Here is a 14,458-nt window from a genome sequence, read left to right as displayed (position 1 = left end):
CAGAATCTGGCCCCTAATTTCTAAGTTATTATTGTAAAGCACTTTAGGATACCCTGAGTGGAAAAACCAGTACAGAAAACCAAATTGTATTTCTTGCTCTGGGGACGTTACAGATTATATGGTTATCATTATAAACGTATAGTAAGACAGCTCTCTCCCAGTGATCCACATCTGCAGAGCATCAGCCTCAGTAATTGCTGGCTGAATAAAGATTGAACAGCTAATCAAAGCCAGGGAAAGATGAGTGCTATTGGAATGATTGGGGGGAGGGGTGAATAGTGTGTGCCCTCTATAAATGGGAGAGCATCCATACTGTAATCAATTTACTATTGGTGGCAAATCACCCTTCATAGAATTTTATGTGGATAACATCAGGAAACCGAAAGTCAGAGGAGAGTTTTATTCCAGATTCATTTTATTATGAGTGGAGATACCAGGAGGGGATGGCTAGGTGGTCTAAGAGTCAGGGTTTAACACTAATCAGGGGTGGCTCTATGTATTTTGCCGCCCCAAGCACGGCAGTCAGGCGGCCTTCGGCGGCATGCCTGCGGGAGGTCTGCTGGTAACGCGGATTCGGCAGCATGCCTGCGGGAGGTCCGCCGGTCCCGCGCCTTCGGTGTTCCCGACACTGAATTGCCGCCGAAACCGCAGGACCGGCAGACCTCCCGCAGGCATGCCGCTGAAGGCTGCCTGACTGCTGCCCTCACAGTGACCGGCAGGCCGCCCCCTGCGGCTTGCCGCCCCAGGTACGTGCTTGGTGCGCTGGTGCCTGGAGCCGCCCCTGACACTAATACATTTATTTTTCAGTTGAAATAATGTCTTAGGCCTGAGTCCTGCAAGGAAGCAGGGGCAGTGCTTGCAGGCAGGGGCCAGAGCAGCGCGCAGAGCCACCTGCCCTCAGATATGCTGCCACTGCCGGGAGCCACCCGGCTGGAGCCTATACCCCGAACCCCCTCCCACATCCCCACCCCCTGCCCCAGCCCCCTCCAGCACCCAAACTCCCTCCCAGAGCCTGAACCCCCTCCTGCATCCTAACCCCGTGCCCCAGCCCTGAGCCCCCTCCCGCACCCAAACTCCCTCCCAGAACCTGTACCCCAAACCCCCTCCCGCACTCCAACCCCCTGCCCCAGGCTCAGCCTGGAGCCCTCCTACACTCCAAACCCCTCAGGGGTGGGGCGAGGGTGTTTGGATTTGCGCGATTAAATAGTTGGCAACCCTATATGAAACTTGGGGGTGCAAGACCAATCAGACTCCTGAAAGGGGTACAGTAGTCTGGAAAAGTTCAGAGCCACTGTCCTAGGAGGATCCCCAGCCTGCCCCTCCATCTAGACAGAGCCCTTGCCAAGCTGCAGCATGTACGCCTCCCAGCCTCAGTGCAGGTGCCTGCTGCAGTCTGTGCTGGGGGTGGGACTCTCCCCTGTATTGCTATTATTCCTAGTGTATTTACATGCTGGTTAATTATGGGGAGGGGCTGCACAGGGGCAGGCTGAGGTCGAACGACTGGAGCGCTCCCTCCCGTCTAGTAGCCCAGCTCAGTGCTACATGCTGCCAGCCTCAGGCCTGAGGGCAGGAGGGAGAGAGCTCCCTCCGCCAATCATACCAGCGCATGCGCAGGATCTGACAACCGGCCAGATCGTCACTCCGCCGGGCTCCTCAACCGCGCACGCGCAAAAGTGCAAAGCCCGACAGTCCCATGCTGTGCGTAGACGGGCCTAGGATGCGCACGCGCAATACTTAACAGAGTGTGCTGTGTGCGCGTCCGCGGGCCGCGCATGCGCACGCGTTGGCAGGTGGCCAGGCCCCTCCTTTCTCCCGTCACTAGTAACAGCAGGCGGCCGCTGCCTCCTCCCCGGAACCGGCCGGCGGCGGAGCCCGGAGGCGACATGAGGCCAGAACCCAGCTGGTCTTTGTGACAGAAGGTGAGTAGGTGGCACCGACCGGCACCCCAAAGCCCCCTTCCCTGCCGCGCGCCCTCCCCCCTTTTCCTACCTATCCCCGCCTGTTCCCCCTCATCCCTTCCCCTGCGCCCTCCGTGCCCCCCCGTCCGACCCCTCTCCCGTGTCCCCCCCGCGTCCCTTCCCCCTCCCCTCCGACCCCTCTCCCGTGTCCCTCCCCTCCGATCCCTCTGCCGTGTCCCCCCCGCGTCCCTTCCCCCTCCCCTCCGACCCCTCTCCCGTGTCCCTCCCCCCCGACCCCTCTGCCGTGTCCCCCCCGTGTCCCTTCCCCCTCCCCTCCGACCCCTCTCCCGTGTCCCTCCCCTTCCCCTCCGACCCCTCTCCCGTGTCCCTCCCCTCCGACCCCTCTCCCGTGTCCACCCCGCGTCCCTTCCCCCTCTCCTCCGACCCTTCTCCCGTGTCCCCCCAGCGTCCCCTCCCGCTGTCTCCTTTCTCCCTGCATCCCGTACCCTGGCCCTGCGCCCCTACCCTGCCCCGGTACCCTCACCCTCTTCATCCTGTGCCCCTACCTCTGCCCTTTTCCCCCTGCGCTGGTGCCCCCACCCTCTCCCCTGGTACTCTTCCCCCCCCCATCTCCATCCTGTGCCCCTACCTCTGCCTCTCTCCATCCTACCCTGGTATCCCCACCCTATACTCCCCTCCCTCCTGCCCTGGTATTCCCACCCTCTCCACCCTGTGCTCCTACCTCTGCCCCCTCCACCCTGCCCTGGTACCCCTGCCCCTCTCCTGTACCCTACCTTTGCCCCTATACCGCTACACTTGTGCACCCTGCCCCCTCCTGCTTCCCAGACCCTACTCACCCCCTTTTACTTTCCCAGAGCCCCCCTTTCTCAGTGGCCTCCCTCCCTGCTGCCCATTTTTTTACTCCTTTATCCCCTTCACACTACTTCCCCCTGCTTGGGTCCTTGTAGTGTTTAACCTTCTCCCCTTCACCCTGTAGATTTTCTGCTTTTTCCCCCTCCCCTCGTCGTGCTCATAGTTTCCCCTTAGAATCTGTTTAGTGCTTCCCCCAGTTTTCTTCCATGTCCTGAGTCCCCCTCTGCTTCCCTGTTTATTCCCTACTCTATGTTAATGCTTTCATGTTACTCTCTTATGCTTACACCCCCTTTCTGTAAGGGAAGGGGAGGAAACAAAGGGTACAATCTCCCCCCCCCCCCCTCTGTCTTTTCTGATTGCTTCTGCTGCTACTTCCTGTACTTCTCTTTTTACCTCTCATGCCCTGCTTTGGGTGCTCGCTCGCTCCCTCCTCCCCCCACCATTGGGCATTATAAAGAAGCAACTTTTTTTCCTCCAACTTTCTCTATCTAGCTCCAGCTCTCCCAAGTTTTTTCTCTCTTCCCCCCCCCCCAGCTTCTGGAAGGGGGTAGGGGAAATATATCCATATCTGGAGAAAGCATATGTTTCTCCCCCTGGTCCGGGACTGTTGACACCTTCCCCAATTTAAAGATAGGTTTCAGAGTAGCAGCCATGTTAGTCTGTATCCACAAAAAGAACAGGAGTACTTGTGGCACCTTAGAGACTAACAAATTTATTAGAGCATAAGCTTTCGTGGACTACAGCCCACTTCTTCGGATGCATACAGAGTGGAATAAATATTGAGGATATATATATATATATATATATATATACACATATACACACATACACACATACAGAGAGCATAAACAGGTGGGAGTTGTCTTACCAACTCTGAGAGGCCAATTAAGTAAGAGAAAAAAACTTTTGAAGTGATAATCAAGATAGCCCAGTACAGACAGTTTGATAAGAAGTGTGAGAATACTTACAAGGGGAGATAGATTCAATGTTTGTAATGGCTCAGCCATTCCCAGTCCTTTAAAGATACTTGTCTTCACTTTAGGGACCTGAGAGCTTCTTCACTGTAGACAGAAGCACTAAAATGTCAGATATAAACTATTACTTTGAAAATCTTTCCAAGCTTTCTCTAAAACTTAGTCTTGAGAGTCTTGTAGTTTGGTGGGAAAGCAGCTGTGTTTTGAAGATTTTGCGTCTCTGTTGATTTGTACCTATATTTAGTTCCAGTAAGGTGCTTTGATAAAGCCCAGAAAGATGCTTTTGACTTGAGATAAATTTGTCTTAAATGTCTCTCTTGAGGGAAAAGAATCTTCCCCATCTGTCCTTTCTTTACAGTTATCTAGATTTTGTAGCTTTCAGTCATTTGTCAAATAGCTTTAAGGTGTCTTTTGTTTCAGATGAGTGTTTTTTCTCCCCAGTTTTCCTCGCCTTTAGAATCTTACCAAATATTTGTTAGTTAACATACAACTTAAAAACTCTTGGAAGAGGCTGTTAACATTCCTTTGGTATTTTGAGGCTGGTTTAGTGGAGAGGCTATGAGTTATACATCTGAATTATTTTGTTAAATCTTGCTATAACCATAGGAACTGTTTTCCATAGACTTTAGTGGGTATTACTTTGAGTGCTGTTATGTGTGTGAGACTGCCACGTTCATTCTTCTAAAAGCAGACTAAGAACTATCCTAGCTGATGTCTGGAAGACCTCTGTTTTATGTCTAGTCTCCATGGCTTTATAATTGTTGCCTTTTCCTTTAAATCTGTATACTGAGTCAATTCAACTAACCAAGCAAGCATCTATTATACAGATTTCCAATCTGTATGTAAAACAGTACTGAAGTTCTACACTGAAAATGCATTTGTAATTTTTAATGAAAAGTTAAAAATTAAACACTATTTATTACTGCACTTTCAGATACTTTATTTTAAAATAAATCCAGAGGGTGAATGTAGATGGATGAATTCATCACTTGAATAGAATCTTTTGCCAGATTTTCTCAGTCTCATTATTTTTTAGCATCTGTTGCTTCACGTTTCTGTTAAGTGAGACTTCTGTCCACTGTACTGTTCATCTGAAATTGATGAGTTCGTGGAAGTAATATAGATGCTATAAGAGCATATTAGTATTAATGAGAGATATGGCTGTTTATTCAAAGAAGTTAACATTGCATGTATGTCTTAAATCTGGCTGGCAGCCAATATTTTCATCCAAAAGTACTGATGCCAGTATTTTTCATTAGTATGCGTTCAAGAAAGAACTTGATGGACCATATTCATTTCTGGTGTAAGTGGACATACTTGCTTCTGCTTATGCCAGCAGTGAATTTGTCCGTGTGTGTGTGTGTGTGTGTATTAACATATCCACAGTTTACTTAAGACTTAGTTCCTTCTCACCTCATCAACAAGTAGGTCCATCAGCACTTTATATTCCTTTCATGCTTGAAAATAGTGAAGGATACTGTAATCCTATTTACACATAATACATTATTTCAGAGGAAAAAGCATCTTTTAAACTTTTTGGAATTTTATACGTTATTAGAAAATGGAATGCAGGGCCTTGTATCAAATTGTTTTAAATTGCCCCTTCAGCAATCTGAGAGTCAGGTTGGGGGAATTACAATAATATACCACGAATTGTGAGTTTTGCAGGGTTTTGTACAGTGGGAGGGGACTGTGTGACTAACCTGGACAGAGCTTTTTCCATCTAACAGTATGTGCCAATAGTCACGAGACTTCTTGTAATGCTCATTTGTGAATGAGTGGTTTTGAAATGTCCCAACAGCATGTTGCTAAAAAGGTAGAATGAGAACATAGCAATTTGCTGCTTTTTTTTTTTTTAACATTTTGGGAGCACTTAAAATATAGATGCTGTCTAAATATATATAGTTGCTCAGACCCTATAGTAGGGTGATAAGTGAACTTGCATATTACACTCTTAATAACAAACCAAAAACCCCCAAACCTGTGAACTTCTGTAGCACTTCTATCACAGTACATGTGTGTGTGTGTGTGTGTGTGTGTGTGTGTGTTTTTTTTTAAAAAAAAAAAACCTAATTGCAAGCAAAGAATTTTTATGGTGGCATATCAGTATAATTTACTTCAGCTATAAGCTCAGCAGAAAAGTTTCAGCTGGTGTTCAATACTTCGTTGCCACGCAATCTTCATGATTGAGGTAGGATACTGTACATGAGGAGATGGGGCAAGGAATCTCTCTTGTAAACTGACAACATTCAACAGTAAAACTGGCCTCCCACATGTGACAATAACATTTTAAAAATTTGTTTTTCAGGTCTGAATAGTTCTTATTAATCCGAAACCATGGTGCAGAAATATCAGTCCCCCGTGCGGGTATATAAACACCCCTTTGAGTTAATTATGGCTGTAAGTATCAATTTTTAAACTGCAATTTTCTTATTTGAATATTATTACTTGTATTGCTGAAGTGCGGTCGGGGCTTCCTTTGCTAGGCCCTGTATAGTATACAGAGTACCTGCCTTGAAGAAAGCAACAGAGGGTCCTGTGGCACCTTTGAGACTAACAGAAGTACTGGGAGCATAAGCTTTCGTGGGTAAGAACCTCACTTCTTCAGATGCAAGTAATGGAAATCTCCAGAGGCAGGTATATATCAGTGTGGAGATAACGAGGTTAGTTCAATCAGGGAGGGTGAGGTGCTCTGCTAGCAGTTGAGGTGTGAACACCAAGGGAGGAGAAACTGTTTCTGTAGTTGGACAGCCATTCACAGTCTTTGTTTAATCCTGATCTGATGGTGTCAAATTTGCAAATGAACTGGAGCTCAGCAGTTTCTCTTTGGAGTCTGGTCCTGAAGTTTTTTTGCTGTAAGATGGCAACCTTTACATCTGCTATTGTGTGGCCAGGGAGGTTGAAGTGTTCTCCTACAGGTTTTTGTATATTGCCATTCCTGATATCTGACTTGTGTCCATTTATCCTCTTGCGTAGTGACTGCCCAGTTTGGCCAATGTACATAGCAGAGGGGCATTGCTGGCATATGATGGCGTATATAACATTGGTGGACGTGCAGGTGAATGAGCCGGTGATGTTGTAGCTGATCTGGTTAGGTCCAGTGATGGTGTTGCTGGTGTAGATATGTGGGCAGAGTTGGCATTGAGGTTTGTTGCATGGGTTGGTTCCTGAGTTAGAGTTGTTATGGTGTGGTGCGTGGTTGCTGGTGAGAATATGCTTAAGGTTGGCAGGTTGTCTGTGGGCGAGGACTGGCCTGCCTCCCAAGGTCTGTGAAAGTGAGGGATCATTGTCCAGGATGGGTTGTAGATCAACCCACTTTTGATCCCACTTGTAGATCAACCCACTTTTGAACCCACTTGTAGATCAACCCACTGTTGATCCCTCACTTTCACAGACCTTGGGAGGCAGGCCAGTCCTCGCCCACAGACAACCTGCCAACCTTAAGCATATTCTCACCAGCAACCACGCACCACACCATAACAACTCTAACTCAGGAACCAACCCATGCAACAAACCTCGATGCCAACTCTGCCCACATATCTACACCAGCAACACCATCACTGGACCTAACCAGATCAGCTACAACATCACCGGCTCATTCACCTGCACGTCCACCAATGTTATATACGCCATCATATGCCAGCAATGCCCCTCTGCTATGTACATTGGCCAAACTGGGCAGTCACTACGCAAGAGGATAAATGGACACAAGTCAGATATCAGGAATGGCAATATACAAAAACCTGTAGGAGAACACTTCAACCTCCCTGGCCACACAATAGCAGATGTAAAGGTTGCCATCTTACAGCAAAAAAACTTCAGGACCAGACTCCAAAGAGAAACTGCTGAGCTCCAGTTCATTTGCAAATTTGACACCATCAGATCAGGATTAAACAAAGACTGTGAATGGCTGTCCAACTACAGAAACAGTTTCTCCTCCCTTGGTGTTCACACCTCAACTGCTAGCAGAGCACCTCACCCTCCCTGATTGAACTAACCTCGTTATCTCCACACTGATATATACCTGCCTCTGGAGATTTCCATTACTTGCATCTGAAGAAGTGAGGTTCTTACCCACGAAAGCTTATGCTCCCAGTACTTCTGTTAGTCTCAAAGGTGCCACAGGACCCTCTGTTGCTTTTTACAGATTCAGACTAACACGGCTACCCCTCTGATACTTGCCTTGAAGAACTTAGTCTGAGAAGACAAGCAAAATATAAGTGGTAGGAGAGAGAGGGAAATGCCCAACCTTCTTCCCCAAAGCCTAGCCATAATTTTTGGTAAATCTATTTTAGGGTTTGCAGCAGAGGTGGGTCTGAAGGAGCAGGTGTTGGTCAGTTAGGCTGTTGCATGTGGAAGAAGGCACAAAGGTGTTTGTATGAGAAGCTGATGAAAAGACAGTTGAGGCTGGCATCTTTGGAGGGGCAAAGAAACACAGTAGGGGATGAGCAGACACTAGAGGCAGAGCTGTGAAGAGCATTGAAACTGAGGATGAGAAGCTTAAATTCGTTACAGTGGAAGAGGGTGACGTGGCCAGAGCAGTAGGCAAGAAGTATTCTCTTAGCAGTTCTATTTTGAATTAATTGTCAAGGGTTGGGGATATGAGTATAAAGGAATGCCAGAGAGGTGAACAAAAACACCTGTGATAAATGAAGGGGAGGAGGGGAGCTCCCTTTTATGGACAGCCAGTAGCTATAAAAAAAAAAATTAGTAGCTGTTTTTTAATTGCTTAACCCTTTGCAGGTAGAGCAGTTTTACTACTATGCACAGGTAAAAGGAAGTGAATGGGCACCTGACCAAAAGATCCAATGGGAAGGCTAGAATTTTTAGGGCTCTGAACCGCCACATGCTCGGGTGTCCATAAAAAGGAGTTTCCTCCCCCACCCTACCCCTTCATTTATCAGAACATCGAACAAAGCCCCTGAGGTGTGTGGTCACTAATCAATGTGTCCTTTTTACAAATGAAAACCGCCAGCACTGAAGAGTGACCCTGACCTAGGTTCCCACTTTAAAAATAACAGAAGTAGATCTCTGATATTTCTGTATACACTTAGTCAGAACCACAGTTGTTCAGGTTCTCATGAAATAGAAAAAGGATATGAGGAGCAGTCACGTCAACTTCTTCCCTCTTTGTTTCAAACATGAACTTCATTCATAGGGCAGTTATTATCACAAGGACTCTGCTTGCAATATATTAATTTTAAGAATACATTTGTACACCTGCAGTACCTTTTTATTATATCATTGGCTTTAAGTGTGTTTACATCACTGGAAAATTGGTAAAGTCAGTAGTTAAGGTGGGTTGTTATGGCAGGAAATGACAAAGTAGTGCTCTTTGTAAGTTAGAGCCAAACTCTTTGTAGATTTTCTTAGTTTCTGTCACAGAGGTAAAATCTTTGGCGTTCACCATCAATGGTTATTTGAATGATCAAATAATGCTAGTGAGAATGTTCAGCATATTCTGAAATGAACGTATCATACTGCACATGCTCATCACCCAACTTTCAAATGGTAACAACTGTTTCAAAACAAAACTTCTTTTAAATGTAGCAGCAAGACTGTTCCTCATTCCAGACAAAATAATGGTACGTGCCAAGTCTAAATTGCACCACTTCAGGAAACAGTTTTTTGTACATCTGTATAAAAATATGGTTTTTAGGCTTGCAGACTTTTCAGATTTCTTGGGGAAAAAATTAAATCCCTGTGAATAGAACATGAGACATTGACCACAAGAGACTAAGAAACACCCCTAAAACTATAAAGTAGTTAAAGGTGTCTAGAACAGAACAGCTTTTTCAATGTGGCAGCATACTATTTATTGCCGTGACAGATTGTTTTAATGAGGAAATAATGGAAACTCTGTGATCTTTATTGTAAATGCTGTCTTACCATCAATATCTGAAAGCTGTCTGAGAATATTGAAAGCCCTCAGACTTTTCTTGCAAGGCATCTATGAAACTGAGCTAAGTTCTGTTCATATTGAATGGTTGGGAATGGAGGATGGGACCGAAAGAGGTTCTAACTGGTACCTGTATCCCCAACTGGACTGTAAAAAGGTGTCTTAGTTGTAGTCCCACTCCAGAACTCTAAACATATCTGTACTATGAAGGCCTACAGCTCTCCTCCTAGTTGGAACTAGTTACATCAAGTCCTAATATCAGCTCTAGGATGGAGACACCACTTAGAACTTCCCTTTTCCACTAAAGCCAACTGAATGAGTGTCCTTTGTTGCATGATGGACCATTTAAACTGCACGCTTCCTATTCTCCCCAACGTACATTACAAATAAATAATGGAAAGTGATAAGAAATACTTCTATACTGTGACAGTAGAATCTTGGTCCCCTTTACATAATTCTGATACACCATAGCAAATTTTGCTGCTTCTGCTGAGGGGCCTGAAACAATCATATTCAAAGAAAGAAAAGTAAAACTAAATTCTACTTTGCTCTGACCCAGGATTGGTAAGGCAAGCTCTCACCAGCACTATTGTGTTGCAAATACTTTATCATGGTAAAAGGAATGAATGTTTTCTCTAACTGGAAAAGTATTAGGGATATATCTCCCTCCCACATACCTTCTCTATGGAAATTCCAAAAAGCATCATTTGAAACCCTGATGTATATCTGGGGAGAGCAATAGATTCAGGCCGGGGAAAATCCAGCCCCCTCTTCTTGCAGACTTGGAGGCGCTCTCTGAAGAGAAATGGTGGAGTGTAAAGCTGTGGGGAAGTCAGGCACCTTGTGGATCCTCTCAGTCTTGACTGGCCATAGAGGGAGACTGCATAAGAATTCCACCTAAACTACTCCAGTCATTGGGATAGAATTAGCCTCCCTGGTGAATCTTTGATTCCTCCCCACTCCTCTGCGTATCTTCCTAGTTCCTGGTCCTGCTACTTGTTCTGGGGGCTGAATTTGCATTGTAGTGCATTGCATTAGGTTTAAATGTACTACCATGCTCTAAAAGAATATCATTTTAAAGATTTACAGCTACTTTAAAATAAAGTTTTCTCATTGCTAACTCCTGAAAATTATAGACTTAAAGATTAGAAATGACCATTATGATCTATTCTGACCTTCATAAAACAGGCCATAGAATTTCACCCAAAGATTTCTGTTTTTAGCACAATAACTTTTGGTTAAACTAGAACATATTTAACATCAGCTTCTTGAAAAGTAACATGAATAGAAAGTATGGTTATTCATCAAACCAAACCGGTTTTTCTCTCTCTTCCTCCCCCCTCCCCCCTTCCCACCACCACCTTGTTAGTCTCCTCCTTTTCATGTCCCAGTTTAAATAATGCTAAAAGTAGCTGAAATGGGGAAAAGTACTGTTTATTCAGCCTTTGCTTGCGTTACCAAGGTTAGATAGATGGAAGAAGAAACCAAAAGAATATGCTTTCAAAACCCTTTGAGAATGCTAATGCTCATTTGTAAAGCTCTTTAAGTTGAAGAGTTAAATTTTCTTATGTAAGTTATGCACATTGTTGTGCACACAGCTTAGTTTTTAAAATGCCAACCTTAGAATGATGGGTCCCTCGTACATATCCTACTACTCTTGCCACACGAGGTTAAGCAATGAGCACTTGAGCCGAAAAATATAAGCTGTGATGCTGGCTGGCTGACATGAGTTAGAGTTCCTTTGAGTTCAGTTTCCAAAATAAATTTAAACATTGTAAAATCAGCTGCTTTGCAATGCTTTTGGGGTTTACCGAGACCAGTCTTTACTGCCTGCCTTGTAATCATGGATGCTTCTGTGCTGTGCAGCTTTGGCTCAGAGCCCTGACACACCAACGGCCCACTTACAGCACACTGACCTCACCCTGGCTTGCATCAGCCTGGATACTCCTTGCAGGGTGAGACCAGCAGCCTATTCAAAACTGTCTCCTCTGCAGTGCTCAGCCCTTTCACTGTAGCACTCACAAAACCTTGTCAAGTTCACTCTTCCTTTAAAGAGACTGTACCCAGCACCAGCCTGTTGCTTTGAGGATTTTATTTTTCAGTTTGAAACACTACACTGAGATGGTTGTGTGGAAAAACAAGATATTGAAGTGATACCAAATAGAAGGAATTGGGATAGAAATGGTTACAAACAAACATAAAAATATGCTTCAAAGACTAAAACCTAACTTAAAAAATGAGTCTTTTGTTCAAAGCAGTTTTTCTCTCCCCAGTTGTTCTATCAGCATGGCTGGCCAGTTCTAAAGGGTATTGGGGTGGTACACTAAGCTGGTCAGGCCAACTGAGGGTCACTGCTAGATACTGGGGACCCCCTTACCCTCGGGCATTGGGGTGCTCTTAGGGTCACATTTTGATATTCAACAAGTCTTCCAAGGGATGAGTTTGTGCGTAAGGAAGCATATACCATGTTTTAATGAAATCCATATTATAGATTTCAGCACCAATGGTGTTGAGTATTTAGAAATATAATGAAAGTGTGTTGCACTTACATTCTGTCTATAAATATGTTCCATCCACAGTTACAAATTTCATTTTAGAAATTAAGTTTATATCTTAATTTGGTGGCTGCACATGGTTAGTGTGCATCAGACCTACACCATACTGTGTTAATATTGACTGTAAGTATATCTTTTTAAGAATTTGTGATTTTAAGAAAACTGGATTGAGGATTAAGGGCTAGATTTTTCAAAAGTGCTAAGCATCTTCAAGTGGAGTTGGACTTTCAAAAAAACTGTGCTCCTATTTAGGCATCTAGATGAAGTGGACAGATTTTCATAAGTGCTTGGTATCCATCAGTTCCCATTGAGAACATTGGATGCTGCTGAGTGCTGACCACTTCAGAAAAATCTGTCCATAAACTACTTCTACAGTCACTCAGTTTAAAGAATTAAATTACTGTTCACATTAACTGTTAAATATTTTTTAGTTTCTCTTAAAACAGAAATCAAAGTTCATTTTGTGCTTCTTTGAAGATGAAATCCTTTCTAACTGCTGATAAATTGTAGCTGTAGCAAAAATAAATTATAATTCCTCCATTTTAGTGCAGTAGTCAAAGTACCTTAAAACTCATTGTGCATAAAACTAGACAAACTAACGGAGCAAGGTTCTGTTGCAACATTTTAGTAAATATGTGTGCATTTGAATTTTCTGACAAGATGACTTGCCTGCTTTTCTTAGTTTATTTTTAACAGATCTGTGAAGACTTTTGTCCCTAAGGTTCTGAGTTTAAAATGAGTGAATTACAAAAGAGGAATAGAATTTCATGAAGCATAAATACACTTCACTGTTAAAGTTTTCCATATCTACTCTCTCTAGTCTTTTAGATTGGTAAACTAAAATATAATCCCTAGATCTGGAATTGTATTGAGTTTTCTTAATTATTTCTGATTTGTCAGTAAATCATCCCTTTCATTATAAAGGAATATCAGTCAACTTGAAATCTAATTACTTTTAATTCATTTTTTAAAGAAAAGTAATTTTGGGTACTACACCTGCCCAAAATCCTGTGAAAATTTTTGTTGCTTTCGTAATTTTTTTTTTAAATGTTCCTTTTCCCTGTTGCTATGTGGAAGATCCATTGAAACAATGGACACTGGTTAACTGATAATGAAAGGGAAACAGTGAAAATGGCCATACATAAAGTTCCTTCAAGTGCACAGAGTAGATAGAATTTGGAGAATGGGTTATTTCTCTATTCTTCAGTCTGTCATAGTAACTGTGGGTGTAATTTGTAACAGTAGGTTTAAAATCAATACAATGTGGGTCCTTTTGGTTTTTTAAAAAACCACATTTATGAAATTGGAAATTAATGGAATGTAAGTCCTTCCCCTTCTTCCCTCTCTCCCAGTAAATATATTTTTCTTGCTGTGCAGGAACTTTGTACAACAAGGAGAATCTTAGTATGTATCTTATCTTTTTTTTCAAAACAGTTTATAATCTTGTGATTTTTTTCAATTATTTTTAATCCCAACCCCCATCTCTTTTGTAATTTTTTTTTTTTAAATATGGGCTTGACTACACAGTGAAATTTGCTAGTAGAATTATACTGTTATAACTCCCCAAGTGGACAATCCTATTCTGGAGTAAAAATGCATTTTTCCAGTTTAGCTTATGTTGTTTTGTGTCATTGTTAATGGTCTCTTGCTTCACAAAGGAAAAAATACATTATAAAAACAAATTAATAGCATGTTTTTTTAGTAACTTGTTTAGAATGAACAGCAGTTACAAAAATGTGAATTAAGTTAAGCACAAGGAAAAATTGACTTACTGCAGTTTGCATGTTCATGGCATGATTAAGTATTTCCATAGCTTTCTGTTTTTGTGGGGAAACACATGACTGTATTGTAGCTGACAGTTGCAGTTCCTTTGTTCATCAGCTGCTTCTACCCAGTTCTGGGTGGGTTTGTTTTTTGTATTTTTGAAAAAAGCCTTTCACACTTTGAAACCTAGAACACCCTGCCAAACTTGGAGGAAGTACTAGCAAAAGAGAAAAAATGCATTGAAACTCAATGCTATTGCTTTAATCTGAAAATACTCTCTAAATATTTCAGTCCTCTGAAGGTGTTTAGATTATGAACATGTCAGAAGTGTGGTTGCAGGACCCATTGATCAGCCAAATGGCAGTTGTCTAGAAGCTCAAAAATTCAGAATTAAGCTCATGGGGAAAACTGACTGCTTTGCTTTTGACAATGGATTACCTACTCAGCACTCCAGACCTCCACCTGCGAAAGGGTATCTGGTAGTTGTGGTCTGGA

General features: G+C 43.4%; 1 protein-coding gene across 9 annotated transcripts in view; it reads left to right on the top strand.

Annotated features, from left to right (window-relative positions):
• SEC14L1 (SEC14 like lipid binding 1) overlaps nt 1-14,458 on the top strand; it is a 107,061-nt gene that overhangs the window by 43,904 nt on the left and 48,699 nt on the right. For 5 of the 9 annotated variants that reach the window (XM_008163866.4, XM_024101732.3, XM_065562735.1 and 2 more), the window contains one exon: nt 6,054-6,145. In XM_008163866.4, the coding sequence (XP_008162088.1) occupies nt 6,083-6,145 (63 nt within the window). In that variant the 5' untranslated portion in view covers nt 6,054-6,082. Of the gene's footprint in view, nt 1-1,651; nt 1,920-6,053; nt 6,146-14,458 lie in introns of those variants that run through there. The other 4 variants (XM_065562736.1, XM_065562734.1, XM_065562733.1 and 1 more) reach the window with 2 other exon arrangements.

Source organism: Chrysemys picta, chromosome 12, assembly GCF_011386835.1.
Source record: "Chrysemys picta bellii isolate R12L10 chromosome 12, ASM1138683v2, whole genome shotgun sequence".
NCBI classification, from domain to species: domain Eukaryota; kingdom Metazoa; phylum Chordata; order Testudines; family Emydidae; genus Chrysemys; species Chrysemys picta.
This window is presented reverse-complemented; position numbering and strand designations above follow the sequence as displayed.